The sequence below is a fragment of the Anguilla anguilla genome, chromosome 10, assembly GCF_013347855.1.
Source record: "Anguilla anguilla isolate fAngAng1 chromosome 10, fAngAng1.pri, whole genome shotgun sequence".
NCBI lineage: Eukaryota > Metazoa > Chordata > Actinopteri > Anguilliformes > Anguillidae > Anguilla > Anguilla anguilla.
The window spans coordinates 19,029,172-19,056,370 of NC_049210.1; the positions used below are offsets into that span (position 1 = coordinate 19,029,172).

General features: G+C 44.3%; 1 protein-coding gene across 5 annotated transcripts in view; it reads left to right on the top strand.

Annotated features, from left to right (window-relative positions):
- Window positions 1-328: 328 nt before the first annotated feature.
- Window positions 329-27,199, top strand: part of LOC118206977 (dual specificity testis-specific protein kinase 2-like) — a 33,608-nt gene continuing 6,737 nt past the window's right edge. The window contains exons 1-8 of one of the 5 annotated variants that reach the window (XM_035380195.1): window positions 329-616; window positions 1,873-1,981; window positions 15,800-15,993; window positions 19,317-19,438; window positions 20,903-20,951; window positions 21,450-21,599; window positions 25,708-25,881; window positions 26,624-26,707. In XM_035380195.1, coding sequence (XP_035236086.1) covers window positions 1,951-1,981; window positions 15,800-15,993; window positions 19,317-19,438; window positions 20,903-20,951; window positions 21,450-21,599; window positions 25,708-25,881; window positions 26,624-26,707 — 804 coding nt within the window. In that variant the 5' untranslated portion in view covers window positions 329-616; window positions 1,873-1,950. Of the gene's footprint in view, window positions 617-1,872; window positions 1,982-12,782; window positions 12,940-14,923; window positions 15,318-15,799; window positions 15,994-19,316; window positions 19,439-20,902; window positions 20,952-21,449; window positions 21,600-25,707; window positions 25,882-26,623; window positions 26,708-27,199 lie in introns of those variants that run through there. The other 4 variants (XM_035380196.1, XM_035380197.1, XM_035380198.1 and 1 more) reach the window with 4 other exon arrangements.

Here is a 27,199-nt window from a genome sequence, read left to right on the forward strand (position 1 = left end):
CACTGGCTATTAGTCGTTAGGATTTACCATTAGCCTGCAAGATATCTTAGAACAAATCTTGATTTTAGCATGACATCCTGATGTGAAAATAGAAATATTGGGGGGGGGGGAGAAAAAAAAATACACTTAGCTACATCCTTTGTATGTATTTTCCAGTGTCGGAAAAAACTGTATTTCCAATTCTGTGAGAACTAGATGACAGGCAGTACACTGACTGGTCTTGTAATTTGAATTGGTTCCTAAGACTCATCAAACATGCATTTTTCATCAACCTGCTGGATCCAGCTCAGCCTGCCACCTCAGTAAAGAGAAGCGCTTCGCAGACAGAAAGAGTGGGCTAGAGTAGCGAGAGCGAGCGCATTGATTGGAGGCGGTGTGTGTGTGTGTCTGTGTGCGTGTGTGTGAGAGAGAGAGAGAGAGAGAGAAGGCTATATGGTGAGACATCATTAGATGCGCTGCCGCAATGCACCTACAGTAGGGATTTATCGAAAAGGTAGCTAAATCTGCGGATCAATTTGTTTTTAAGAGACCTTATTGAGTTCCCACCTGCTACTATCAAACTGAAGAGGTTTCTGTTTTTCCAACAAACGAACTGCGTTGTTACAACGTCGCTACTGTAAGTAGACTACTCTGCCTTTTATATCAATTTATTGGAAGGAACAAAATAGTTTATGCATTATTTGTTTTATTGGCTACTATATCGTTTTTATCTGCCTGGTGTTTGTCAGGGAGGACGGTTTTTAATTTACCGATAAGCAACTTTAGGGAAACTTATGTCGCCGACAGCTGCCTAGCTACCACAGCTTGTTTTCCGCAACGACAGGATAAATCAGAATCCATATGGGGTGATTGATTAATCTTTTGAGTGGTGTTTTTACACTTCCACTTTCTCTCCATTATCGTCGGGTATTTGGCAATTTGATTATTACTGAGCGGTGATATTATTACATCACATTTCCCTAACGTCGTAGTCTTTTTGAGATCAAGCAGTTTATGTGTAATTAATGAAATTGCCTACTTCATGCCAATATTTGCTTTAAAAGTAACCTGACATACAACGCACATTAAAACGGAGAATGGTGGCATTTGAGAAATAATAGCCCACATGTAGTTCTCTCAACGAAGAATTGACAACATATGTTACAGTAGGCTATGTAAACATTTCAGCTCCCAACTACAACGTGACTAATGGTCAGTTGATGTAGGCTACATAGTTTAGTTGCTAAAAGAAATCTCGACCAGTTTGGCTTATTTTATTAGGCTTCCTTTATCTTTTTACGGTACAGAACGCTCTTTCGCGTGATTGGAAATCGAATGTCAGAAATCATAGGCTACACTTTTAGCGAGACCTGTGATTTGATCGCGAGAGATGATGTGGTGTGAAACGGTCTATGCAACAAGTGGTTCTTCGCACGCTGCGTTCATTTTATATGTGATATCATGTGATATTTCACCTGTTCAAGCCATTATTTATTTATTTATTTATTTATTTATTTGGACTAGTTCATGGACTACTTTTTGTGTCAATGAGGAAAAGAATAAAACCGTGAGCATTATATTTCTTTATAAAGAAAAGGTCAAATCAACTTCCACCAAACGGCTAAATAAATAAATATGTATTAATGCCATCTTTTACTGCAATAGTGTTTTTTTAAGAACTGAAATATGTGTTTATGTGAATGTGAGATGTCAGTGTTACCTCTTTGTGACCATTTTGTGCTTTTGCTCTTTGTTGCGTATGTGTGCGTGTGTGTGCACGTACACGCATATGCATGTTTGTGCATATGTGTATCCATGTTCATGTATGTGTCTGTGTATGCATGTGCATATGCATGTATGTATGGCTCTGTGCATTTGTGTGTGTATCCCCAGATTCAGGAGTAAGGCCTTAACCTGTGCCCATCTTCCTTGAGGTTTGAGACGGATTGTGAAATTCTTCCAGACCTCAGGATGCATATGAATAGCTTATTGAATCAATGGAGTAAGTAATTCAACCCTTAAGCCCTCCCCCCTTCTGTCCCCCAGTACAGATATATTTTATTTAATATTTGCATAGTGTCCCCCCCCCCCCCCCCCCAAGTCCCTAAAAGAATGCATATGATCTTTGCTATTTCTTGTTTATTGTTATTTATTGTTTTTAACTGAATCTAAAATGTCCTGAGGATCTTTGTTTTGTGAACTGTGTTGTGGTTTCCCATCATGTTAGCCATGCATGCCATTATAAAGTGGGTAATGTGGTGTGATGTTTAAACAAGTTGTGGTGCTGGGATATATAAGTTGACCTTCTGAAACATATAATTGATTAAAAAATCTTATGTGAAAAATTATTAATTTCAGTTGAAATTCAACTCATTCCGTTTACTTTTTGTAGATGGCTGTTATGAGTAAATGGCCAGTGTAGTGGTAAAAATTTAAATAGCATACTGGAATTTTTGTTTTTCTGTACAAAGACACATGCTTGTCTGTTCCGTGTCTGTCTGTTGATACGATGCCCACCTCTCCTAATATTATGGTTGGCATCTGTTTACAGTAATTGTGTTTAATGAAAGGCTTTTTCACATCTCGTATGGTTGCAATTTGCATTCCCTGAATTTACCGGTGAGTGACACTGTAAAGCAAGGGCTTTGGGATTCAAGTTCTTGTGATGCTTTTCCAGTTAAGTGTGACTAGAGGGGGCTGTGTCTTAATGCATGATGCTTAGAATGGCAGTGCCCGACCCTATCATGGTTTCAAACCACCGCTCACAAATGGAAGAGGTTTCAAAAATCTAAATGCCAAGATCACATCAGAGGGATATACTAGGTGAACATGTTATCCTTTTAAGATGCAGTAAAATGTTTAGTGTCAATCCGCCTAGTTTATGTGAGCCCAATAGGGATGACATATACCTTATCAGAGTAAAGTGTTCTGTATCAGAGTTAATTTAACACTGAACATTTCTGTTCTGTAAGTGTTGAGAATTCCCCCTTTTTTAGGTCTTTGTGCGGAACCTGCTTGGTACTGACGTTGGCTCGTTTCTGAGGTGTGTCCTTTTTTCATGGCCTTGCTGGGAAGCGTTGAGTCAGTAGAGCATGTTTCCAGCAGTCCCTGTACCCTGAGTTACTCAGAGACTGGCTTCTCTTTCACAGAGCCCCAGGTGAATAGGCTGCATTTCTGCGCTGGCGTCAGTCGAAAGGGGATTGCGATGGGATACAGTCAAGGCGCCTGGGATCCTTTTATTCGATAGCCAGCGTTTCATCAGCAGGGGGAGGGTTTTGCTTGCTACCCCGCGCCAGAGATGTTCTCCAAGGCAGCGTGTGGCTCAGAAATGTCAAGAATATGCTTGGTTCGAAACAAAGCTATTACTGAGTCATCGTCATGGTGATTCCTGCGCCCCCACTGTTCCAAATGGATTCTTGTGTCTGTCCTCGTTCACAGAAGAAGAATTCTGGCTGAACTGTGCTGTAGGTTTATCTCATGGGGTGATCAGAAGGGGAAATCTTGCAGGCTGTGATGAACCAGATTATACAAGTATGGGCATCCCTGCTTAGGGGCAACATACAAACATACACCGCATATAGGCTGTGTGTTGGAGAGAGATGCAAGATGGTGGAAAAACAGTCCATAAATCGGTTATTTATGTCCCACAGGGAAGTGCATCGCTGAGCGTTTACCACCGGCAGGCTTTTAATAGTTTGTTGAGGACACTGAATCTTCTCTGTTAGAGGGTGGCTGAGGAGGGGGGTAGGCATGAATGGTGGTGGGGGATGGGAGCGGGAGTTGGGCGGGGAGTATTCTATCCCATGAGAACACGGATGATTGGCTGACTCAAAAATGCAACATAGGTAGAAACGCTGCGCTCTCATTGATTTTGGGGTAGGATTGCAGTCTGAAATTCTATTGTTTTAACACGTATAGCAGAGCCAAGATAAGAATAAGACCACATTTATTATACTAGACTGGAGCCAGTGGCAAAAGGATACACTTGGATCTACTGATCAACTGAAATGTTAAACTTTTTATGTAAAAAGGACAGACTATGATTAACTACTTTTAGTTAATCAAGCAAACAAAGGACAAAGTCATAGCTTATAGTTCACAGGAGATGAAGGCCATCACCCAATTTATGGATTTGCAGCTTTTGATTATTTGTGCATTTCCAGCTCCACAGTTACATACGTGTACATAATAATCTAATTTATTCCAGTCTTATCATCTGAAATATAAATTAACTAATGAGGTGTTTTTGTGAACTTGCATATAATACACGTTCTTTTGGTAATCTAGGCACTTAGAAAATTGTTAAATGAGGACTAGGTAGTAAGCTTAAATAGAGCAACTGAAAGCATTTGTTTACTTGTTTAAAATTGCTTCTCTGACAGGGTCAACCTTGTTGTTTTGAAGAACATTTTCCTCACAGGGCCTAATTTTGTACACGGGGTGATTTTGCTATGCACGGTTCGTTATACAGTAAGCGTGCCTTTAATTGATGCTCGTCTTGTGTGTTCATTTTGGACAAACACCAGGGTGGGGGGCTGGGAAAGTGGCTTGTCTGATGGTCCAGGCCTGGCCACGTAAGTGCAGTGCAGCCAAGTGGATTGTGTTGACGCGGTGGTGCAGAAGTTCTTAATGAACCTCTCGCTTGTGTCTTTGTGGGTGAAATAACCAGGGAATTTAACTGCTCCCCTGCCCCCTCTGGGGCTCTGTGCCACAAAGATACTTCTGTGCATGTGTGCATGCATCGTCCTGTCTTTCTAGAGGAAGCTCTGCCTTCATTGGTGCTTCATGCACTGATCAGCACATGAAGATGAATAATCCCGTTTTTATATTCTAATACCTCCCCATAACTCCAGCCTGTAGTGTAAGAAGGGGGCTCCCAGAGCTGAATGTATTTGACCTCGTCCCATTGCCAATTGCGTCTCTGTGTAGTTGCGTTTCTCCTGTCCTCACTGCAGTTTTTCTCTTGAAGGAACATTGTTTTTTGACAGCTGTCGCTTGTCTGTCTGGCCAGCCGAACTGACTCTCCAGCATGGCTGAAGCATTTTCACTTTCCTTGTAAAAGATGGTTTGGGTTGACACTTTGCTGTTATGCGGAATACCCCAGGGGTTTATGAAGCATCTGGAGTTTCCTTCCTCAAGGCACACCTCGTTTCCTAGATAGTCTTGGCCCTCTGGGTGGGTGGGTCCGTCCTGACGCCTTTACTCTGAGGCAGAACACAGTGGCCTTCCTGCTCCATCCTTGCCTGTGTTCCTGCCGAATCCGGAGTCTGACCCAGCTGAACAGAGCTTGGTTCCTCCCTGCTCAGACGTTAGCAGCAAACTGGTCCGCACGTAGTTATTCCAGTCAATTCCAGGCTCATCTCCATTGTTCTGCCTGGACGTTGAAAGTGGCATGCTTCCTCAATGCAACCTGTATTTAACCTGGAAATACACATTAAGATATAGAGTTTCTTAAACAAGGGAGACCTGGCCAAGCGGAAAGCATGCTGTCTCTTCACACCACATGCCCACCTCTCTCTCTTTGGGCGGCTGCCACGGCCGCCTCATTGCACGTGAACATCTAAGGGCGGAGACAGAAAGCTTCACAAGTTCACTGAGAGCGCTGTTACCTAACAGCTGGTGTTGCCGATGACAGCACAGAGCCACGCCGTGGGGAAGGAGGTGATGTGACTCACTGACTGTGGGCCACCTCACCCACTTTACCATGCTTAGGTTCTTTTGCTTTCTCTTTTGATGCATATACAGTAGCATATAACTAGATGCATATAGCACTACTGCATCAGACTCCACTGTCCCAAAAGTTATTGGCAATTGTCTTTGAGTTGTCTTTTTTTGCAGAACATAATCAGTTGTGTTTCAGTAACAATACAATGAGAAAGTGATACATTTATATATTTCAGTAACAATATGATAATTGCACAATATGCATATTTTCTACAGTGATAGGCCAGAGAATATAGTACTTGTGTTCAGACTTCTAGACACCAGTCTACAAATTTGGCCGAGGGCCTTTCGTGCACCGTATGTAAAATTTAGATGTCTTTGGTTTGTCTTTTGTTCCTGGAATAACAAGATTTTTAAAAATGTCGATTTATATTTTAAAAAATAGATGTTAAATGCAGGCAGGCTTTGCTGTCAGGGTTTTATTTTTCCTCAGAGGCCATGTTTGTCTGGAGAGTGATGGAGTGGAAATATCCACACAAATCCTCTGCCTCCTCTCTACACGGACATTCCCAGACGTGCAGCCACACTGATCTTTACGCTCAAACCTGACGCCACTTACATGCTCATCAGTAGAGAGAGAGTGAGAGAGAGAGGCTCATGAGTAAAAGGCAGAAAGTTCAGTGGAGTTCAGCAGAGCAGCACTGCCCCTTTTACATCCTGAATCACCTCCCTGACAGCTACCCCCCCCCCCCCCCCCCCCGCCAACACAAACATGTTGTTGTCAAAAGTCATTGTGTTAGCGGGAAGCATTTAGTCCACAATTGATCCCTGATGAGGAAGGCCGTTTTTACTGCCAAGCATTGTCAGAGATGTGGAGACTATGTTGATTAACAGTGTTTTTGTTGTTGTTGTTGTTGTTGTTTTTTTTAACATTGGGAGAGCAGAAAGAAAGATAGATATAAATGAAATAAAGAAAGAGAGGAAAGTCTGTAGGGCTTCTCCTCTCACACCAGGCCATGCAAGTTGGTGAGGTTTCTTTGGAATTGCTTTTGGTCAGCATTTCCAAAGAAACCACTCTGAGCAGAGTAAGTAAATGCAAGCCAGAGAATCTACATCCAAGATTCCCAAAGCAAATTCACCCCTGGTCATTTAAAGGGAACATACTGTTCTGTCATTAAAGAAACTAAAATAATACTGTCTTGTAATACTGTACTAAATTAGTCTGGGAAGGTTTTTTTAAGTTAAAAAAAAACTTTCCCTCAAGATGACTGAGCTATTTTGATTGAATCCAAGGGACCGATTGCTATAGCAGATCTTATTTTGAGACAGGAACAGCACAGCTGTCCCAAATGTTTATTATTATTATTATTATTATTATTATTATTATTATTATGATCATAATACCTGCATATTTTGGACTCAAGCAGTGGTCATAGTGGTTGGTGGAGGGTCTTCAGGTAATGAAATATAGGCTATATTGGCTAATTGCAAGCAAACTGCTGTACAGACACAACATGAGTATGTAGACTGTACAGTTTTCTGGAGTAAAGTTACACTTTATTGCAAACATCCAAATGGATGTTCTCTGTCCCAATATGCAGTATTGAATTTGAAACTATTCTAGGTGTTTCTAGCAATGAACAACAGACTCGTAAGTATTCTAGTAGCCAAGGAATTTATACTCAAAAGTAAACATTTTGTTAATTGAGTGGAAAGCCCATTTGGTGTTTTTGATTGAATCCTTGCCAAAAGGAACATTCCCCAGGTTTTGGCATATTTGAGTGAAATATGTGTGTGTAAAATGTGATGCTTCCGTTGCAGCATAGCTGAAAGGTATGAGGTTCAAGGCGTTCAGAGTTCCAACCTCCTGGCCGAAATGTTCTTTTTTCCATTTCCTTGTTTATAGTACAGTGGTATTCACTTGCCTGTACTGTCGAGAAAGCTCATGGTATGTGGAAGTTCAAGTTGGGTTTCATCAACCCCGCACTAGGTACAGCTACAGTGGACTGTCAGTTGTGGAATCGCTTTTATAACAAGAATTGGCTGTCCACACATTACCGCACTATTACCAGTTCACCTCAGCGAGTGCATGGTAGCTCCACCCATTTCTGGATTCGTGAAGCCTCGCTGTCTCGCCTCTGGCATCACCTCAGTCCCCTTTTAATGGCTTGTGTGCTGTGCCTGTTCTCTTCTCTTCCATTCTCCGTTCTTCAAATCGGTGTGTAACGGGAATTAATGGTTGCACCTATTTTTCAGTGTCAAGAACTTTCTAAAAAACGCACACAGCCAAAAAGGTCTGAGGGCGTGTTTGCCTTTTAAATGGCCTGACCCCCTGAGTGAAAGCCAGAGGCCACCACATTCCTCCGCTGCGTGCATGGCAACGGCGGGCCGTGACCTCCTCAGCTGCCGCGGCTACTGCGACAGCAACAGCATGCTATCGCTCGATAGCGTTACACACCTACAAAGAGGAGGAAGAGGTGCACGAGAGAGAGAGCTCAGATGACGCTCTGAATTATTCACTCAGTGCCAACTCGAAGAAAAGACTTTTGGCCGTGTAAGTTAGTAAACTGTGAAAGCAACGGGGGTTTGGAGGGGCACATTCAGTCTATTAGCTGTGTTGCTTTGAGCTGACACATCATCGCCTGTAAACACATAGAGAATAGACAAAATGCATGTATTTGATGAATGATAAAGTGTGTACAAGTGAGAGTTTGGAGTGAAATATATAGACAGTGCATGTTTGACAAACACTGTTTGTGCTTTAGAATTGTGTTGAAAATACAGAATAGTGTGCTAAGACTTTATTTTAATCTCATGCTGACTTTGTTCAGACTATGCGGTTTTATGGTTCAGGTCTGTGTTTCTTGGCACTTTGTTTCTGTTTGTTGGTTTTTTGCCCCATATTCCCGCACAAGGTGGGTTCTGTTCTTGTATTTCCTTTGAGTAGAGGAATTAGTGTTATGAAAGGAGTGTGTGTCTAGGCCTCTGATTGAGTAAGCGCTCGCATGGCCGAGAGAGATTAACATTTAAAACCTCGATTGCTTGGCAGTCCGTCTCAGATCTGCGTGCACGCATGAGCGTACATCATACGTGAGCGTAGCCGCGCAGGCACACGCGTGCGCAAACACGCATGCACACACCGGCAGGCTCAAATGCACAAACACACGCAGATGCACGCATTTTTGGTGCCAGGCTCAGGAATGCCACTGGGCCCACTCTGTCGTTCACTCTGAGAATGAAAGTGGGAGGGAAAATGCACTGGTGTTGGGGGCGTATGTCTAGAACTCTGCCAAGTTGTGCTCCGCTGAAATGCATCTCTTACTGAACCAGGACAACGACGAAAACAATTAGGAGTCAGTGCGGTCCGACCAGCGGCTGAGCACTGGAACAGCCTGTCAGGCTTGCCCTGTCGCTGTTGAGAAATGATTTGCGGGGCGGCACCTTGGCCACAGAACCGCGAGAGACGGATGGGTTACATTCTGTTCTGGTTCAATCTGGAGTGTGTTTCCGCAGGCGGACGAATAACAGCGATCCGGCTTACGAGCTCCGTCAGCATCCTTCATTTCACACAAACCCCTGGCCTCAGCAATCCAACCAATGAAATTCATCCATCTATAAAGATTAACCGTCTTACTTCTGGTCCAAATCCATTTATTTGGATTAACCATCATCCTCTGGGCTTAATCCATTGTCAGGCTAGAATCTGTCCTCCTTTTCTCCTTTATATTAAAAAATGAGAAGCTCAGAAGTTCTTTGAGTGATAACCTTGTATACTGTATACCTAGTAATAGCATTTTAATATCTAAAAATGTTTCGTATAAAGAGTTGCGCAACCAAATTATTTCAAGAGAGATTGCCACTGATTATGGGTCTTTCACAAACAGTACTCATTAGTTCTTTTAGTGTATCTACTTCAAGGTCAGAAATAGAAGTGAAATTCACTACTAATTAAAGCTGTATTTTAACCCTGACTAAAAAAAACAACAAAAAAAACGTCAGTCCTTTTTTTTTGTTTTCTGAAATGCACACACATGCATTCCAAAGAGTCCTTTCAGGTTCACTGGATCCTTGGCCAGAACATGTTTCAAATGAGTCAAATGAAAGACGATAAAAATCAATCTTGTTAAACCAAATGGATATGGAAGAAGCAGTGGGATGGTTAAACTTTGAGCATATACTCTTAACAGTCCTGCGTGTGGGTGGATTTTGTGTGAAAATAGGGATTTGAGCCTTGGCTCAATGCAGGAGATACTCTCTTTGGCTGGCCTGAGCCATAATGGCCTCTAAATTTTTTTACATATGCATGAAGGACAACATTTGAGCTGCTTATCTAATATGCTGTTGGAAACACAGGTCTGTGTGGGGTTCATGTGCCTTGATTCCATTTGCGCTGGTTGTGCGTCATTCATTTATCTGAAACCTTGACTCTCCCTCTCTCTGTCTCCGTGTCTGTCAAAGTATGGTGTCTGAGCATTAATGTATACCCTGGATTCAATCAAGTATACAAGTAATGTTTAGGGATTGGTATTCAATCAGAAGCACCTAAGCAGCCATCCCAGATAAATATCCGCTACAACATGACTTTTGAAATGAACTGGTTTTTAGTTGATTCCAGGAGTCTGGAAGTTCAGGAGGTTAGTTTGCTGTAATAACCGATACGAAGTGCTCCCAAATTAAATGGAGCACCACTGAAGGTGGAGGCAGTCCACAGAGTGAAGAAGAACATAAGTGATTCACATCTGTGTGGGATCCCCCCTACACACAAACACACATATACACACACACACACACACACACACCCAAACACACAAACACACATACACAAGCACAAACGCACACACATACACACAAACACACACACACACACACAAACACACACAAACACACACATGCACAAACACACACAAACACACATGCATACACATACAAACAAACAAACACACACGCACATGCACACACACACATACACAAACACACACACACAAACACACACGTGCACACACACACAGGCACACAAACACACACATGCACACATACACACAAACAAACACAGACATGCACACACACACACACACACACACACAGGCACACATACACATACATACACACGCACACACACACACACACACACACTCACACACATTCCTCTCTGCCTGTCCATGAGAGTGTTATGTCACCGGCAGTGTAGATGTGGGTGGGCGTACATTATAATGGGATTACAGTGAGAGGGTGGATCAGGAGTTGAGGCCACAGCTCCGTGAGCTGCAGGGTCCCGTCGATTGTGACTGAGCTGCTGCCTCCAAACTACTACCAGTGTAAACCACAAGGCTCACTGAGCCCCTCCCATCAAACCGATCCTCCCAGAGCCCCAGAGGCCTGGGGATCCGAGTCTGAGGGATGCTATTTTTGAAAGCCAGGTTGTCATTTGAGATCACACCCACCGCACCAGGCATTCCTCCTCAGAGCTTTTTTTTATGGTTCTGGGTCTGCAGGAGTCTCCAAGCCTTCTGGATTTTTATCAGCCATAATCCCTGCAATGTCAAGGCCCTCCCATTCGACTGAAACATAAATCAGCTCTTCAGCACATCAGGCTGAAGAGCCAAACATTTACTTACGTTGCAGCTCGTGGGGAAGGGAACTAATCCACCAGTCCATCCTGTCTCCCATACGCTTGAGTACTGTGATGACGGAACATGCTGTTCTCCACAGAATTATTAATCCTCACTTCACTGACAGTTCCTCTTTCTCTCAGCGGCACTTATTAATTCTAATGGTCTTAGGTTACAGAGTACTGTGAAATGTTGCAGCTTATGTGCACAAACACACAAATACGCACGCAAACGCACATGTTCTCCATACTGGCAGATGAAAACAAATATGTGTGCTTGCTGTACAGCACTCTCTCTCAGCCCCTTGCATGTTCTTAAGTTGCATTATTTTTGTTATACGATTTCAAAGAATATTACCCCCCCCCCCCCCCCATTTCTTTCTAAACATAGACACTGTACTGAATTAGGTGTGGGAACCAGCTGTGATCTTGTTACTTTTGAGTGTTTCAGTAATCTTTCTCAGCAGCGTGTGCATTTTTACTACTGCCATTTTAATATTACATTTAAGAGCCTGATGTCAGAACCTTCCAGTGTTTATCACTCCTATTTGAATTGTAGTTGCAGCTTCTTTTTCTGGGTGGCGCTAGACTGATGTTATGTTCTTTGTTTGGCCTCTCTTTTTGTCATTGCAGTCATTAATTCTTACAAAAGTAGGGCTGCGCTATGTAGATACCATGCTGTATTTGTGTTAATATCGTGGCCTGAAATTGCAAGGCCTTCTGTGTCAAGTATGGATACTGTCTGTGCAGACGTGGCCAGCGTCTCTGCTGTCTGTCCCAGGATGAGGACTGAGGTGGGGGGAATCTGATCTTCAGAAGCGGAAGTGTTTTACATTATTTTCCCTGAGCTAAATGCTGGCTGAAGCAGAAACCTGATAGATCGGCGACCAGAATAGAACAGGCACTCAAAAAAAAAAAAGAAAAATCCATTGATGTGGCAGTTCTGATGCCTTTTACAGATTGCCCATTGCATATTATGGATTACCAGCCAGATGGATCAAAAAAAGTCGACAGAACCCTTTCACTTTCAGCGAAGGAATAACACGGCCCGTTTGTGTGGGTAGCAGCCCGCACTGTCTTTTTATAGCTGTTCAAACCCGTCAACGATTTCTCTTATGTAACCCAGCCTGAGAAAGCCGTATGGTTTTAATGGTTTTAGTAGTCTGCTAGCCACAGATTACAGTCCAGGGTGGAAAACTATGGGCAGCTACTGAATGCTGGAAAAAGGGCGGAGGCGGATTTGGTCTGCAAACGTCCACATTTTCTTTCCAGGCGCGTCTTTGTGAGTAAGCATCGTGCATCGCCGAAGAGCAGCCTTTCCCGTAAGACCCCGTGCCTGTTCGCGCGCGGGCGCGAAGTCCGTAGGTCGTGCTGGCGACGACGCCTTTCGACGCGGTTGCGTTTCTGAGTCAACTGCGAGAAACCTATAGGCTGCGAACACCGCGCTGGCACTTGGCCCACATCTGTCACACGCACACCCCACATCCGCGCTCCGCCGAAGCAAAACATGCAGATCACGTTCGTAGCCTTGTTTGCACCTCCGAGTTCTGGCGTATGGAAATAGCCGCGCGCTTGTGTGAACTCGCACTGCTGCTGCCGTAGAGTTTCCAGATTGGGCAGCCTCCATTCGGGGGAAGTACGTCAGAGGGACTTTGTGGGATTTCCAGTTAAGGGCCCTGAGGGATGAGGTGAGAACATCTGGCGCGTAGGATGCACACACTTATGTACGCTGAGTGCAAAGCAAGAGACTGGCAGTACTATTCCTGTATGTGTGATTGGCTAAGTGCACCAGGTAGGTAGGCAGATAAATAGAGTTTGTAGGTACAGGTAGATATACCGAGACAGACAGATAGATAAACAGATTAGTAGGTAGACAGATAGATTGATGGGTCAGTATATAAACAAATGGATTGACAGGAACAGATAGACTACTATAATCAGTGAGGATAATAGTGATGTGTGGAGAAAAGATACCAAAAATAACAACAACAATACAGCCATGACAGACAAACAGGATGATTCATAAATGAGACATTGGAGCAGACAACAAAAAGTAGACAATGCTAGCTGTAATTATTCTCAGCTGAGACTTAGAACTAAAAGAAACCCTCTTTATACACAATCAATTTAAAGTGTGGAGGTACTCTTACTCCAGTGACACCCAAGGACACTGCATTGTGCATCCCACATCACACCACCACATTCTAACATGAAGACATCTAAGCTATCTGCATACTCAATATCCGTAAAAGGTGCAAACTTCCTGCGTAGCCGTTACCTTAGCATCCACAGACATGCATGCAAACGCATCCTTAAAAACCCCTTCAGCCACTGTCTGACTTGTATTTTCAACAGAAAGCACCTCCTTCCATAGGGTGTTGTTTTTGCTTTGTACTTCTGCATATAAAACGGTTCATTTAATGGCTGCACGGCGCATCACAGAAAACCATGGGCAAACTCATTGAATGAAAGTCTATACATGCAAACGTACAGGACATATAAGTAGACATATTCAGGCACGCACACCAGGGGAGGAATGCAGGGGAAGGACGTGAGACAAATGCATTTCATCAGTCCTGCTCCCCTCAGTTAATGGACTATGACGTAAAACCCCCCGGAAAAAAAAAGGACTGTTTGAGGGAAGCATTCAAGGGAGTTGCGGTGGCTTGTTTACTGAGGGTTTGGGGAAGAGAGTGTTTCTATGGCAGGCTGTCAGGGGTGGGGGGGGGTTTGGAGGCCGGATGGAGGGGGAAACTCAACTCTGCTACACTCTTTTGATATATACTGTAATGTCACAGAATCCCAGAGCTGGAATCACTGTGGCTGTTTGTTCGCCACAGTGTGAAAAAAAACAAAGCCTGCATGTATCAGTATTGGTCCTGTGTTTATGTTGGGAAGAATAATGTGGTTGAGACCTCTGTCCCCATTCCCCACCCCCCCCCCCTCCCCTCGGTTGACAGGGTCCTGCCAATTGTGTCAGCGTGCCGGTCAGTGGTTAACACCACCCACCCCACCGCACACCCTCCTCCCTGCCCCACCCCCAGGGCCAAGGCACTGCCACTGCCCACCGGGACACAAAGCGGTCGGTCTTTTCCGATGTGGGGCGTAGAAGCGGAAACAGAAAGGCTCTGAGCCTCAGGGGCTGCTGGGCCATGAAGAACGTGGTACATTCATGATTCCGCGTGCAGCGTACAGTGGAAGAAAACACAAACAAACCCAGTGACTCAATCGCGCACAATAACCTCAGACAAAAGAGAGGTTGTTAAACTGAGTCTTCTCTGAGCCATAGAAAATACAACAAAAACAATCATCAGTGGTCTCTTGTAATTTAAAAAGCACAGATATTTTGGGCTTTATATTACAAGTGCATTTCCTGTTTTCAGAAAAGGATAAAATTGTAACATGCAATTTAAAAAGTTGAACTTGAAAGGAAAATCTCCATAACGGGATTTGTGCCAGTGTGACCCAGGGATGGAGAGTTTCAGGGATGAGGATGTCCCATCCACAGGTGTATGTGTGGCTGAAAGTTTAGCTGTCACGCTGCACACAGCAGTTGCAAGGTTTGAGCCATTGGCAACTCGCTTCCTGTTGGGGTTTTTCTGCTGAGCTGTTACTTCCTGCCAGAGTTCTTCAAGGTTCTGCTGTTCTTGATCTTTTGCATTTGATTTGCAGTCTGTATACACTTTAGCTTTTTTTCCTTTTTACCTGTTGGTAATAAGTACACTTGTGAGTCCAAATATAGATACATTAAGCAAATTACAAACTAAAAAAAGAAAACATAGATTTTCTATCAAAGTCGCTGCTTTCATTGAAAATGTATATATCTTTCTTATTTGCATTTTCATGAGCAGATGGAGAGTGTGTCCTTCCTGCCTGTATTTGCAAAAGAAGACATTTAACTTTCAAATGGGTTTCTTCCCTTGTCGCTCAGAATCGGGATACTTTCATTTCAAAGGGGTTTTTTATGGAGAGCGTGTTGCGAAGGAGACCTGTTAATAGCCCGCTTTTGTTGTTCATCTGAAGAGCAGCTCCTTTTTGTCCGCTCGACTCCTCTCGGTTTTCGCAGGTGAAGAACACCGCAGCCTCCCCTCTCCCTCCCGCTCTCCGCGACCTACACTTTCTTTTTAATTCCTCCGTGCTTCTATTTTCAGTCCTCTTCATTCTCCATCCCTTTGGCTCATTTATTCAGGGGCCTTTTTTGCCTTTTTCATTTTGTTGCAAATGGAGAGCCAGTCAGAGGGAAATCACGGTTTAGTGCGTGCTCCAGTCTGCAGTAATACACCTACGTGTCTTCTTAGCCATGATACGCTGCTATTGCCGGGGAGGTTGTTCAGCTAATTACAGAATATTTATATATTTCCGCTGAGTGTAGAGCCTGGGAAAGCACTGACCTCTTACTCCTGAGATTTGTAATGATTCTGCTTCAGGTAAACAGCTTATTTGGGTGGGTAATGGGCAGCAGCAGGGTGGATGTGGATCGGGGCCGTGATTGGTGGAAAGGCGACACAGGAACAGGAGGCTGACTCCACTGCCGTTTGTGTCCCGCAGCCGACATCCCGACGATGTGCGAGGTGGACGTGTCCTCGGAGCCCAGCAGCCCCACGCTGTACGGCGAATCCTCCGACACCTACTACCACGTGGACCGCTGGCAGAAGCTGCGCACCGCCGTCCGCAAGCTGGAATTCTGGGAAAACTTCACTTCCGAGCTCATCGGGAGCGGCTTCTTCTCCAAAGTCTACAAGGTACAGGGCCTCTCCACGTGAAAACTCCTGACGGGGACAGATTCAGCCTAGTCTTTTGACAGTGACAGGCGCTACGTGGTTTTTTGACAGTGACACGCTTCCTAGTCTTTTGACAGTGACAGATGCTACCTGGTCTTTTCATTGTGACAGGCTGCCTGGTCTTTTCACAGTGACATATGCTACTGTGTTATTACTGGTTGTTTGTTATGTCAGATATCATACTGCAGACCACAGAATAGATAGGCAGGAAAGAAATATAGATGGAAAGAAAGAAAAAGAAACACAGGGTACTACGTAGTTGTGAAACTCACCTTCATGTCTGAGTTATTTGCATACATTTCTTTATACTATTACAGTAAAATGTGCTTCACACACAGAGTGAAAGCTGAGCACACTCCAAACTGTTTACAGTAGTATGGACTCCTGTGTAACGTGCAAAATACATGATTTTCTTTCTTTGTTAAAATGATAACCAGAAAATATCATGTGAAAAGAAAAGAAAGTCCTTCTGTATTTGGGGCCTCTTGGGTTTGTGTCTGTGGCAGAGATTTAGGGAACTCTGGTGTTTCACTTATGAAAGAGACTTGCCACAAAAACCGTATTTGAAATATAATTAGAGTGGATTGTATCAAAAGAAAAAATGTGACCTTTTCCATGTCCCGTGAAGCATGGACTGCCTAAGAGTACTTCACCCCCTTCTCTACATACTTTACTGTGCATTCTCTACCCACTTTCCCTTTCTCCCGTCCACCCCCTATCAACACCATTGCTCTTTCAGTGCAGATGGAGGAAAGGAGGAGGTTATTAAAAATATGTCAACTTTGTGAGGAATGCTGAGAAATGGGAAATGTTCGGCATGAGTTGTGACAGTCATGCAGTGAAGGCTGTGAACGTTCTGTTTGTTCCCCTTAAAAGACACTCGCACTGCATTTCACCCCAAGGCTGTTTCGACCCCACAAATTGCACCTGCACAGTTACGTACATTATCGTCGCTTTATTTGGAGAAAAGGATAATCTCTCACGGTTTCAGACGAAGTGCATCATGCGAAGGGCATGACTCTGAAGGTAGATGGTGCGTGCTTGGTGAGAATACCTTGTTTGAGGAGGTGGCAGTCACAGAAATGCATGCCACACTTGCTTGAGAGAAACGCTCGCTCTGGCATGACGTATCGCCCAGACAGGCCAAGCAGTCATTTTTACCATCCTTTTGGCATTTTTTGCATCAGGCCAGATAAGAATCTTACGTAGCCATGAGCTCTCTGGTGTTGAAAAATGGCTTACCGCGAACGTTGGCTCTGCACCATGGTTTCACTTCTCGCAGTCTCAGCCGAGGTGCACGTTAATCACTCGGCTCTCTGCGTGACACAAAAGGCTCGCGTTCTTCTCAGACGAATGACACTTAAGCCGTGCGAGAGCGAAATGACAATCGCAGTGACTTCCCATGACAGACGCTGGCCTTGATTTGATTACCATTTATGCTTACTCTGGATATTGAAAAAAAAAATGCAAATGATCGTTTTTTGTATTGCTGAAAATGCCAAACTGAAGAATAATTTGAAATAATTGAAAATCAAAGTTATGAAAAAAATCCAGGCCGATGTTTGAGAGAAGGTGTGCCTAAGTTTTTTTATTATTCTCGAACAAACAGCTCTCGTGTTTGTATGGGTTTGTTTGTTGTTGCTGTTATTGCAGGGGGTTTTTTGGAACAGGAGGGGGTTGTGTTACTTTAAAAGAATAATTACATTTTGCAGGCCCTGACTGAGACATCCCTGCATGAAACCTATCCAAAATTCAGATTGGTCAAACGCACGCAAGGCTGTGGCACGCACAATCAAGGCTGTGGAATGCCTGCATGGCATCCCGTAATTATCCTTTCTCTGGGTTTCTTGCTGTTGCTGCATTATTCTTTTCAAATGCTCTGGGAACACCCTGTTGAGAAAGTGTCATGGTATAGCTAATGATATCTGAGTGATTAATTGATTGTTCTTCTATGATTAAAATGGATTTAATCAACCACTGCTGTTCTGAGTTCTTTGTTGCTTTAGTTCACTACTGAACAGACTCCTGTAGCAGAAGGAGTGAGAGAAGTTAGAAAGAGTGACTAAATTTAGCTTGTTGGACTATTAATCAGCTAATGCACCTTGTCATGCAGAGTGATTGCTTTTAATTGGATGCAACTTCACAGCTTTGTCTCAAAACTAACATTACTGAGATGTAACCTTAAAAAGTGACTCCTTAAAAACTATGCATTTTCATCTTGTTAGATCTTTATTATGGTCTGCTCAGGCTAGTAAGATACATGTTTTGGTAATGGTATACCTTTAGCTAGCATATAGTACATTTAGTCTACAGCTAACTAGCTAGCAGGGTAATATTGCTTAACAGTTGTATCACTGCGAATAACAGGATGTTATCAAATCTATTGATGTGTGTAATATTTTTAAGGGCAGACTTCCCAACTCAAATTCACATTCTCTCTGCAAACTGAAAATAATAGAATCTGCTCAGTTGCATAACCCACTTGGCAGCTAATTTTATACAATTATCTGGCTGAAACAATTATATGGACAAACCCAGATGAGTAATGTATTAGCCTATGTTTGGCTATCGCTAGCGTATGCCATAGTTGGATGCTGCCACATAAACGTTAGAAAGTGCAGTAAGAGCTACTAATTTGAGACACAGATATGTTTTTGCCTAATTTTGTCATGCAAGGTTTTGTTCTGAACTATTTTTTCTCAAAATGATCTTAATTTCAAAACAATCCCACAAATAGTGGGATAAAATAATTCTTTTTTTTTCATAAAGGCTCTGTTATTTATATAGCTTTTACACGTGGACTTGAGAATGCTTTTCTGCATAACAGTGCACCACAAAATAGATTTCCTGCAGTTTAGGATAAGTTTCACTTTGCGCTTTTCATTTTTTGTGGTTGGTGATGTGCTAGATTTACACTTTGGGCAACATCACGTGGAAGTTTTACCTGCCCCTTTTACATACTGTACTGTATAAGTTCTGTAGTAGTTTATTAACCAACTTTTCAGGGAGTAATGCTCTCACATAAATCACACACATTCAATTAAGGCAAAATCAAAAAAAGTCAAAAAGGTATTCTGGCTGTTAGGAAAATATTCAGAGGTACAGCCCCTTAGCCAGTCATATTCCCGGGTTAATCTAGACGTATTATGTTTGTATCGAGAGCAAGGCTCTTTTAATTGCTTGATACAAGTCGGTGGCTTACAGCATGTGATGACTCCACCCTTTACAGGCTTCAGAATTGACATGAAGCATAAACACTGTCCCAACGCCTTCCCATTGTTCAGGTCATGCATAGCACGACGAGGAAGGTGATGGTGGTGAAGATCTATAAAAATGACGTGGACCAGGACAGCATCGTGAGAGAGATCAGCCTCCTGCAGAAACTCTCGCACCCCAACATTGTCCGGTGAGTCCCCTTTCACCACCCGTCAATTATTCATTCCCCCCCCATCCCCCCGTCTGTCCTCAAAATCGTCTCTCACACGAACAAAGGTGTTTGGACCGAGTTTATCGCTGCAATTTATCCTCCCCGTTTTTGTGCTATGTCTGCCGTCAAGCAGACTGGGACAGGGCTGAACCTTTGACCCCACTTGGATAACCATTTCAAGGCTGTTCAAATATTCATGCAGCGCCACTGGTTCCCTGACAGACGTGGAACGCTTGACACGTAACAAAGGGGTTTGAATCCCAGTAGTTTGTTTTTGCTGTTAAACCGTCAACCGAAGTAGAGAGTGAGAAATACTACCTTTTTAAGCACCTTTACATTTTCATTTATTTATGTGGCTGATAAAAATTTTTCCTAAACCACTTCCCAATAGCTATTATTATACCAAACAAACCAAAATGCAAATTAGAAGGTCAACTACAAACACTGGAACAGACTACTAATAATGTAATTGATTTTTAGTGCAAATAATATGTAAAAGTAATTCTTTTATGACCCCACCTGTCCAGTTTTGTAGTCATATCCAACTAAAGCCAGAAACACTTGTTGGTAAAAAACAAAGAAAGAAAAAGCCTTGTAATTTCTTGCGGAGTGAAGGGCACACTAAGATTGTGGAGTGTACAACTAATATGTGAATAAGATAATAAGACAATGCTTAGTCATGAGTCACCCCTGTGTTGGTGATTGTTTAATGGCTAAGGACAACACTGTTTGTCCAGGCTAATGACTTCAGCTTACGCAAGGGAAAGGGAAAACCCTTATCAATCTTCGTACAATACGTGTGCGATATGAGTTTTACGCAGAGAGCAGCTATTGGATATTTGGCAACTGTAATAGGCACCTGGCACAGCGCTGCTCTTAAGCAACAGGAGGTGCAATAGAATATGCACAGGTCCTTGTATGCATGTGTGTATGCTGGGTTTGGGCTGCGGTGAATGGCCAAAGCACTAGGGGGCTCCCAATCATGCCAGCAGTCATACTATGTTTATTTATAACAGAATAAAATTGTAATCGACCACAAGATTAGTAACTCTCACTCTATTGGGCTGTTATTTTCTGGTCTGGAATATGATCTTTACAGAGTCCCATTTAGATATGAGTTTGTCATATGCAGAGAAACACAAATAGATGAAATGCCTGAACGTCTCTCATGACCACTTGAGGAACGTCTCCCACCCTCCCCACCCTTGCCTTAGCTTCTGTCTGGATAGCTGGCCCCATTAACTCTTGTATCTTGTATCAGTCAGGCTTCTACAATTAGAATCCTTCTGCATATGAAGAGTGATAATTAATCAGTGTGTCAGCGAGGGATTGATGGCAATTCTAGAGTCCTCATTGGTTGTGCTTTCCTGTGAAATCTGTGGAAGGGGGACAGTGGAGGTAAAGATCACTCCTGAAATGACTCCCCATGCACTTTACTTTTAGGTACCTGGGCATCTGTGTGAAGGAAGATAAGCTCTATCCAATACTAGAGGTATGTTTCCTGTTCCGGGGCATCTTGCCTGATTAGATGAGACACATACAAGGCATAAGATATGGGGGGCAGTATAAGAGAGAACATGTCTGAGCTGCAGCACTGTTGGAACAGCACTGGTTTTCCTGATGTACCTGGAGGGGGAGGGTTATTTCTTGCTGCAACCCCTGCCTTCGCAGATCACTTCTGGCTGAAAAAAGCCGTGGGAAACCCAGGGAGATATCTGTCGAACACGTGGTGAGATACAGGTGGTTAAAAAGTTTTTTGCTGGTAATTTGAAAAAGGTCCCCTCACTTCCTGAAATAGAAAATTTGAATGGGAGAAAAGACAGAACCTCACTTACTGAAGTGCATTAAAAATCTGGGAAACACTTTGTGGAGCACAGGAATTGGAGATTCATGGGAATCAGGCTCAGTGAAGGAGAGAGGGGCTATAGGAGACTGGGGGGGTGCCATGGCTATGCTGGAAAAGGGGTTTCTCAAGGTGTGTCTCCTCCAGTACGTAAGCGGGGGCTGTCTGGAGGAGCTCCTGGCCAGGAAGGACGTGCCGCTCAGCTGGCGCGAGAAGGTGGACCTGGCGTCTGACATCACGCGGGGGATGATCTACCTGCACTACAAAAACATCTACCACAGGGACCTCAACTCCAAGGTAGGCCCCTTCGGTTTCACTGGAAGAGAGACACTGGGAGGGAGAGAGACTCCCATTCTCGTCAGAGAAAGCAACTCCCCCTTGCAGAATAGCACTTTCATGCAAAAAAAAAAGATCGCCGCTCAGTCATCATTCCTAGCATCGCAAGAGTTTTGCCTGGTCGGCTGGGTGTGGAAGGTGCAGGTGGAAGCTTACGGTAAGAAGCGGATGGTGCACACACACTTGTGAATATAAAGAAGTGGTGGCTGGTGTCTCTGCTCTTTGACCCCCCCCCCCACCCTTTTGAAGAGGACGGGGAGGAATGCGGGCGGCCGCCGGCGTGCCGCGCATACCGCGCCCGGCCGAGGATGAGTGCGGCCATTGTGCGGGGTCCTGTCAGACAGCAGGAACATTCTTCTGATTTCTGATCGGTTCCCCTCTCCGTCTCTTACGCTCCGACGGAACAGCCTGCACCGCGAATAATCTCGCATGATGTGTTCGCTCCGTTGCATTAAGGACCTCAGCTGCTGTTGGTCTGCGTTTATTGCAGTGCATCATAACTGCTTTACAGTGCTGCTGCAATACTGTGACTGCAGCTACTGCAGTAATGTGCTACTGGGCTAGCTCTAGCACTGTTCTGGTATTGCACTACTGAGCAACACTTACTGTGCTATTGCAATACTTCACTGCTGCACTGTAATACAGTAAAGTAATACTACATTGTGTGGTACTGCACATGCTAGAGTTTTAATGCACATTGCCTTAATAAGTTGGTCATTCATAGAATAGCTTACCAGGGCATGTGGCCAAGGCTATACTGATGTTCTAGACCAGACTTCACACAATGCTGGATATTCCGGAGCTTAGGAAAAATAGCATGCCAAAATTAGATGAATGGCCTGTTCAGAGGCTGTTATGTTCTGGTTTAAAATGCATAGCAAGTTCTTTCTTTTAATGAAATTGTTGTATTTAAATGACCAAAAAGAGTCTGTTGCATTTCACTCATTGTGTGCATTGTGTGCTATCTCCCTCTGTCCCTCCCTCTTTGTGTCCTCCTCTCTCTGTCTCTCTTGTTCTCTCTCAAATAATGAAAATCACTAGATGAGCTCATCTGCGAGAGCTCTCCTGATTGTCAGGATGTAGGGAGATGTAGGCAGAGCCGACTGTGTAAATGTAAGGAGGACCAGGCTGGAAGGTCAGCCTTATTCTCATGCTAATTCACTCCTCATCTAAAGGGTGTCATTCACGTAGATACAAACAGGCACTCCAGTTCAGCTGGGAACTGCAGGGTCAATGTGAAATAATCCAGACACACACACACACACACACACACACGCATACACACACACGCACACACACACGCGCGCACACTCACGCAAGCGCACACACACACATGCGAGCGCACACACACACGCACACACACACACACACACACAGACACACACACACACACATGCACGCACACGCACACACACACACACATGAAAAAAGCAAGAGCTGAAGATCTTCCTACTCACCGCCTGTTTGAAGGCGAATGCCGTGAGCAGAAGTGTGAATGCTAATGACTGCACGCTGACGCGCGGGGCAAGAAACATGCCTTCTGAGGGAGGAAGGTTTCGTCTGCTGGGCCCGATGGTTCGTCGCCTCAGAGAGAAGAGGCAGCAGTCACCAGGGACGATGATGTCCTTATGGACAGCATGGGCGTGCTCACGTGGAGCCGGTCTGTTCTTCTGCCCTGGATGTTGCAAGAGCCCGCTGGCACAGAAAAAATACAGAGAGTATCATTGTGTGTTCAGTTCAAACGGAAAAGGCTGACCAGAGCTGCGTAAAGATTTGTGGCAGTTAAACCCAAACTCATGTACATGTTGAGATGCTCCAGTTGTAAAGGGAGGGGAGGGTGAAGATGACTGTTTCTCATCAACTACGCAGGCCTGAAATATTCCTCTTGCATGTGCTGTGAATCAGCTCTTGCCACCCAAGCACTCTCACTGTATTCAAAATATTGTTTATAATTAATTGGCTCAGAAAATGCCTTATCTAGGTCAGTTTATGGTCCATTTTATTCCCTCTACATGTACATGTACAATTTTATTTGGCTGGATATTTTCTGAAATATTTCAGTATAAGTAACTTAATAAGTACTGATATGCAAAGGCAGTGCTGTACTGAGGATTTGAACTTGCAGCCCTCTAGTTATAACACAATTGCACCGCCTCTGTAATAATAATGTAATAACAAACCAGGACTGAGGTGGGAAGATAGTGCCATGACAAAATAATATCACTTCAGTTTTGTTTTGATTGGTTTTGTATTTTAAAATCACACAGATATGTTCTCACAATTGTTTTCTGTGGGAGTAATGATTAATGCATTTCCTAAAAAAATTAACCCCCCCCTTCAGTCCACACCCACAACCGCCTTTCTGTGACCTGAAGTGAACCCTAACCCGGTTCTGTGCTCCAAGCCCATTGAGGACTTGGCAGGAAATCGCTAAATTTAGCTTGGGGGGGGGGGGGGGGGGGGGGGGTTTGGGTGAGTTTGGGAGGCGGGGTTTGGAGCGATCCCCAGACAGCTCTGTAATCACAGGCTACCGAATAGAAATTGGAGAGATGGCTCCCCAGTTTAATGGGAAATAAACACAGAAACCGTACACCGCTTTGCCCAGAAGTTTTTTCCCTTCCCTTTTCCTTGCATTTCTTTTTATCCCTGTGCGGGAGGAAGGCTTCGCTCGCCTGCGCGACGGTTCCCATGGCGACGGTCGCCCCCTCTCGCCTGTCGCCCCCGGCAGCGGGGCGGGGATGGAGGGGGTGCTGCAGCTGCGCGCGTGTGGAGATGGCAGAGTGGCGGGTGGATTACCTGAGCGGTGGCCTCATTACGGAGGCCCAGGCCCGCCATGAATAAATCAGCAGGACCGGGGGGGTGATGACCGGAGATCTCACTCTCCTGGGTCAATTACTGTACTGCTGTATTCAAGGGTCTCTAAAAAATCTTGAATAATCCCCATCGTTCCACCAGCCTGCTCAGCAGAGCGAATGCTGAAGGTAGCTGTGTTGGGCTCAGCCGTGCCAATGGAAGTACATCGCTTCTCTCCTCTCCCTTCCTTCCATCCCCCATCACACCCTCCAGCGAGTCCTTATGTAATCACAGCCTGCAAGAAGCACCGAACAGAGAGGAAGGCAATTTGGTAATCGTACGTGAGGGATGAGTCAGAGAGTCTTTACCATTTAAGCTACTGTGGCTCAATGCTCCATAACCCGTGTCTGTAACTTGTATCAGAGAGGGAGGGGGAGACAGGGAGGAGTGGGGAGAGAGGTGGGAGGCAAGGGGCAGAGGCAGTGTTCTGCTGGGAGTGCAGATTAAGGTTGAGAAATACTGCCCTCTTCCGGCAGATCAGTTTAATGAAAACAGGGACGCATGATTTCTGGTGAAGTGGAACTAGGGTATAAGGACAGACGGGGCTTTGAGTCTAATCTTCAAGGTGTTTGTGGAACAAACTGATATATTTGTACGAAGCACCAAAGCTGTGAATTTACTTGACATAATCATTGTAATTTATAGCTTTCTTTTTAATACCCAAAAATGATATAATGTGACAGGGATCTGTCCTGATCCCTGGATTGGATGAATACTGCAAACATGCCTTTGTTTTCTGTTTTTTGTCTTTGACATGCTAGGACAGGTATTAGATAATCTGGTAGGTTAATCTGAATTGAGAGGTGTGCGTTTAAAGTGTAGGCTATTTAGAGCATTGAAGTTTGCCGAAACAAGCAAGGGGCTGCCAGGTGGCTCATCCTGTAAAAGCACTGCTTCTCATTGCACTCCACAGTCTAGTATTGAATCTTGCTGGGTGTTGTATTATTGGCTGTTGCATCACCAATCATAGGAAGGATTTCAATCAGCAGGATTTTCCCAGGTTCATCACCTATGCCCACAGCTGTCTGTTACACCAATTGCACATAAGGTTTATTACTCAAATGAGTGGTGATGACCCTTTGAGTGGAAGTGCCAGCTTGCAATGAAGAGAGTTTAGGGCCATAATTGTGACTGAGAAATCTGTATGTGGAGGAAGGAAAAGAGAGAAAGGGGAGAAACTGTGCCCTGACCTGGTTGATTGTCTCCGTTCCTGCAGAACTGCCTGATCAGGGTAACACCGCGGGGGAGGGAGGCCCTGGTGACGGATTTCGGGCTGGCCCGGGAGGTGGTGGAGCTCCCCGCTAAGGACCCCGACAGGAAGCTGTCCCTGGTGGGCTCTGCCTTCTGGATGGCCCCAGAGATGCTGAGAGGGGAACCCTACGACCGCAAGGTAGTTAACCGCCAAGTAACTGCCACAGACTAGCCGACACTGCAACAACAGCTCTGTACTCTGAAGCTAAAGACATTACTGATTTAACTGAAGACATTAAGATATTGTGCCACGCCGGTCTGACGCCCCTGGGAGGCAGTTTCTTGTGTGCACCATCGTTTACGAAATGCAGAGAGAGCGCACACCCACACCAACACAAAATCAAATGAAAAGGCACCTTCACCCTTTCCCCTCACAGGTTCCAGGCAAAAACAATAAACTAAAACAACAAACTGAAATAACTAAAGCAAAAAAGAAATTGAATCCAGTGACAGCTTTTCAGCTCACAGCTAGTCTCAGCTGGTTAACTATTCAGTTGGCAGCGTTTCTTTCTTTGTTTACTGTGCTGGAACAAACTCAGAACTAGGCTTACTCTCTCGGCGTGTGCTCCCGGTCTCGGCCCCGAACTGTGGAGAGGAACACACCTTTAAGCACCTGAGCTGATTGGTTAGCTCAACTTAGGTGCGTGGTTGAGACAAATCCACTTCTCCAGTGGACCGAGTGCTACAGATACAGTATGAACCACTGAGAGAGGTTATACACCGCCTCATATTGAGAGTAAGGGATACGAATGAGGGAAAGCGCTAGAAAATCTTGAATACAGTGGTTTGTCCAACCAAGCACTCTCCTGAGTTTTATTTATTTATTTATTTATTTACTGACAGAAGCATCAGGTAAGCGTTGCTCTGTGCCTTGTCTCCAGGTGGACGTCTTCTCCTTCGGGATCGTGCTCTGTGAGATACTGGCCCGGATTCCAGCCGACCCCGAAATCCTCCCGAGGACCCAGGTGAGTCTTTTTGTGACTGTAGACACACTAGTGCCCAGAATGTAACAGGGGGGTCCTGCTGCAAGTCTCTAAATTTGCACAATACATTTGCAGCATGCAGCTTTAGAAATTATATGGAGTTAAATTGTTCTGTTTTATATACATGATAGCACATTTCTCTCAGTAATGACCTCAAACTTCAATCCTACTAGGAATTATGTTCATAATAAGCAAAACAATATAAAAATTTTATTAGAAACGTTGCTCAAATTAAGATGAAAGGAGCTGGTCACACAACAGCAATAACTATAAAAATGCAGACCATAAAGATAGCTGTTACCTGAGCGACTTTGAGAGTGCTGCTATGCTTAGCATCACAATGATAAGGTATAAATACCGAACATCGGTGCTATGCTTAAAAAAATGATGATGCGTCTTGTGACTAATGTAGCGTACTTCACTGAGAATTGCATGTAATTGGGGTAGGGTAATAGCCAGCAAACCATGGATCAC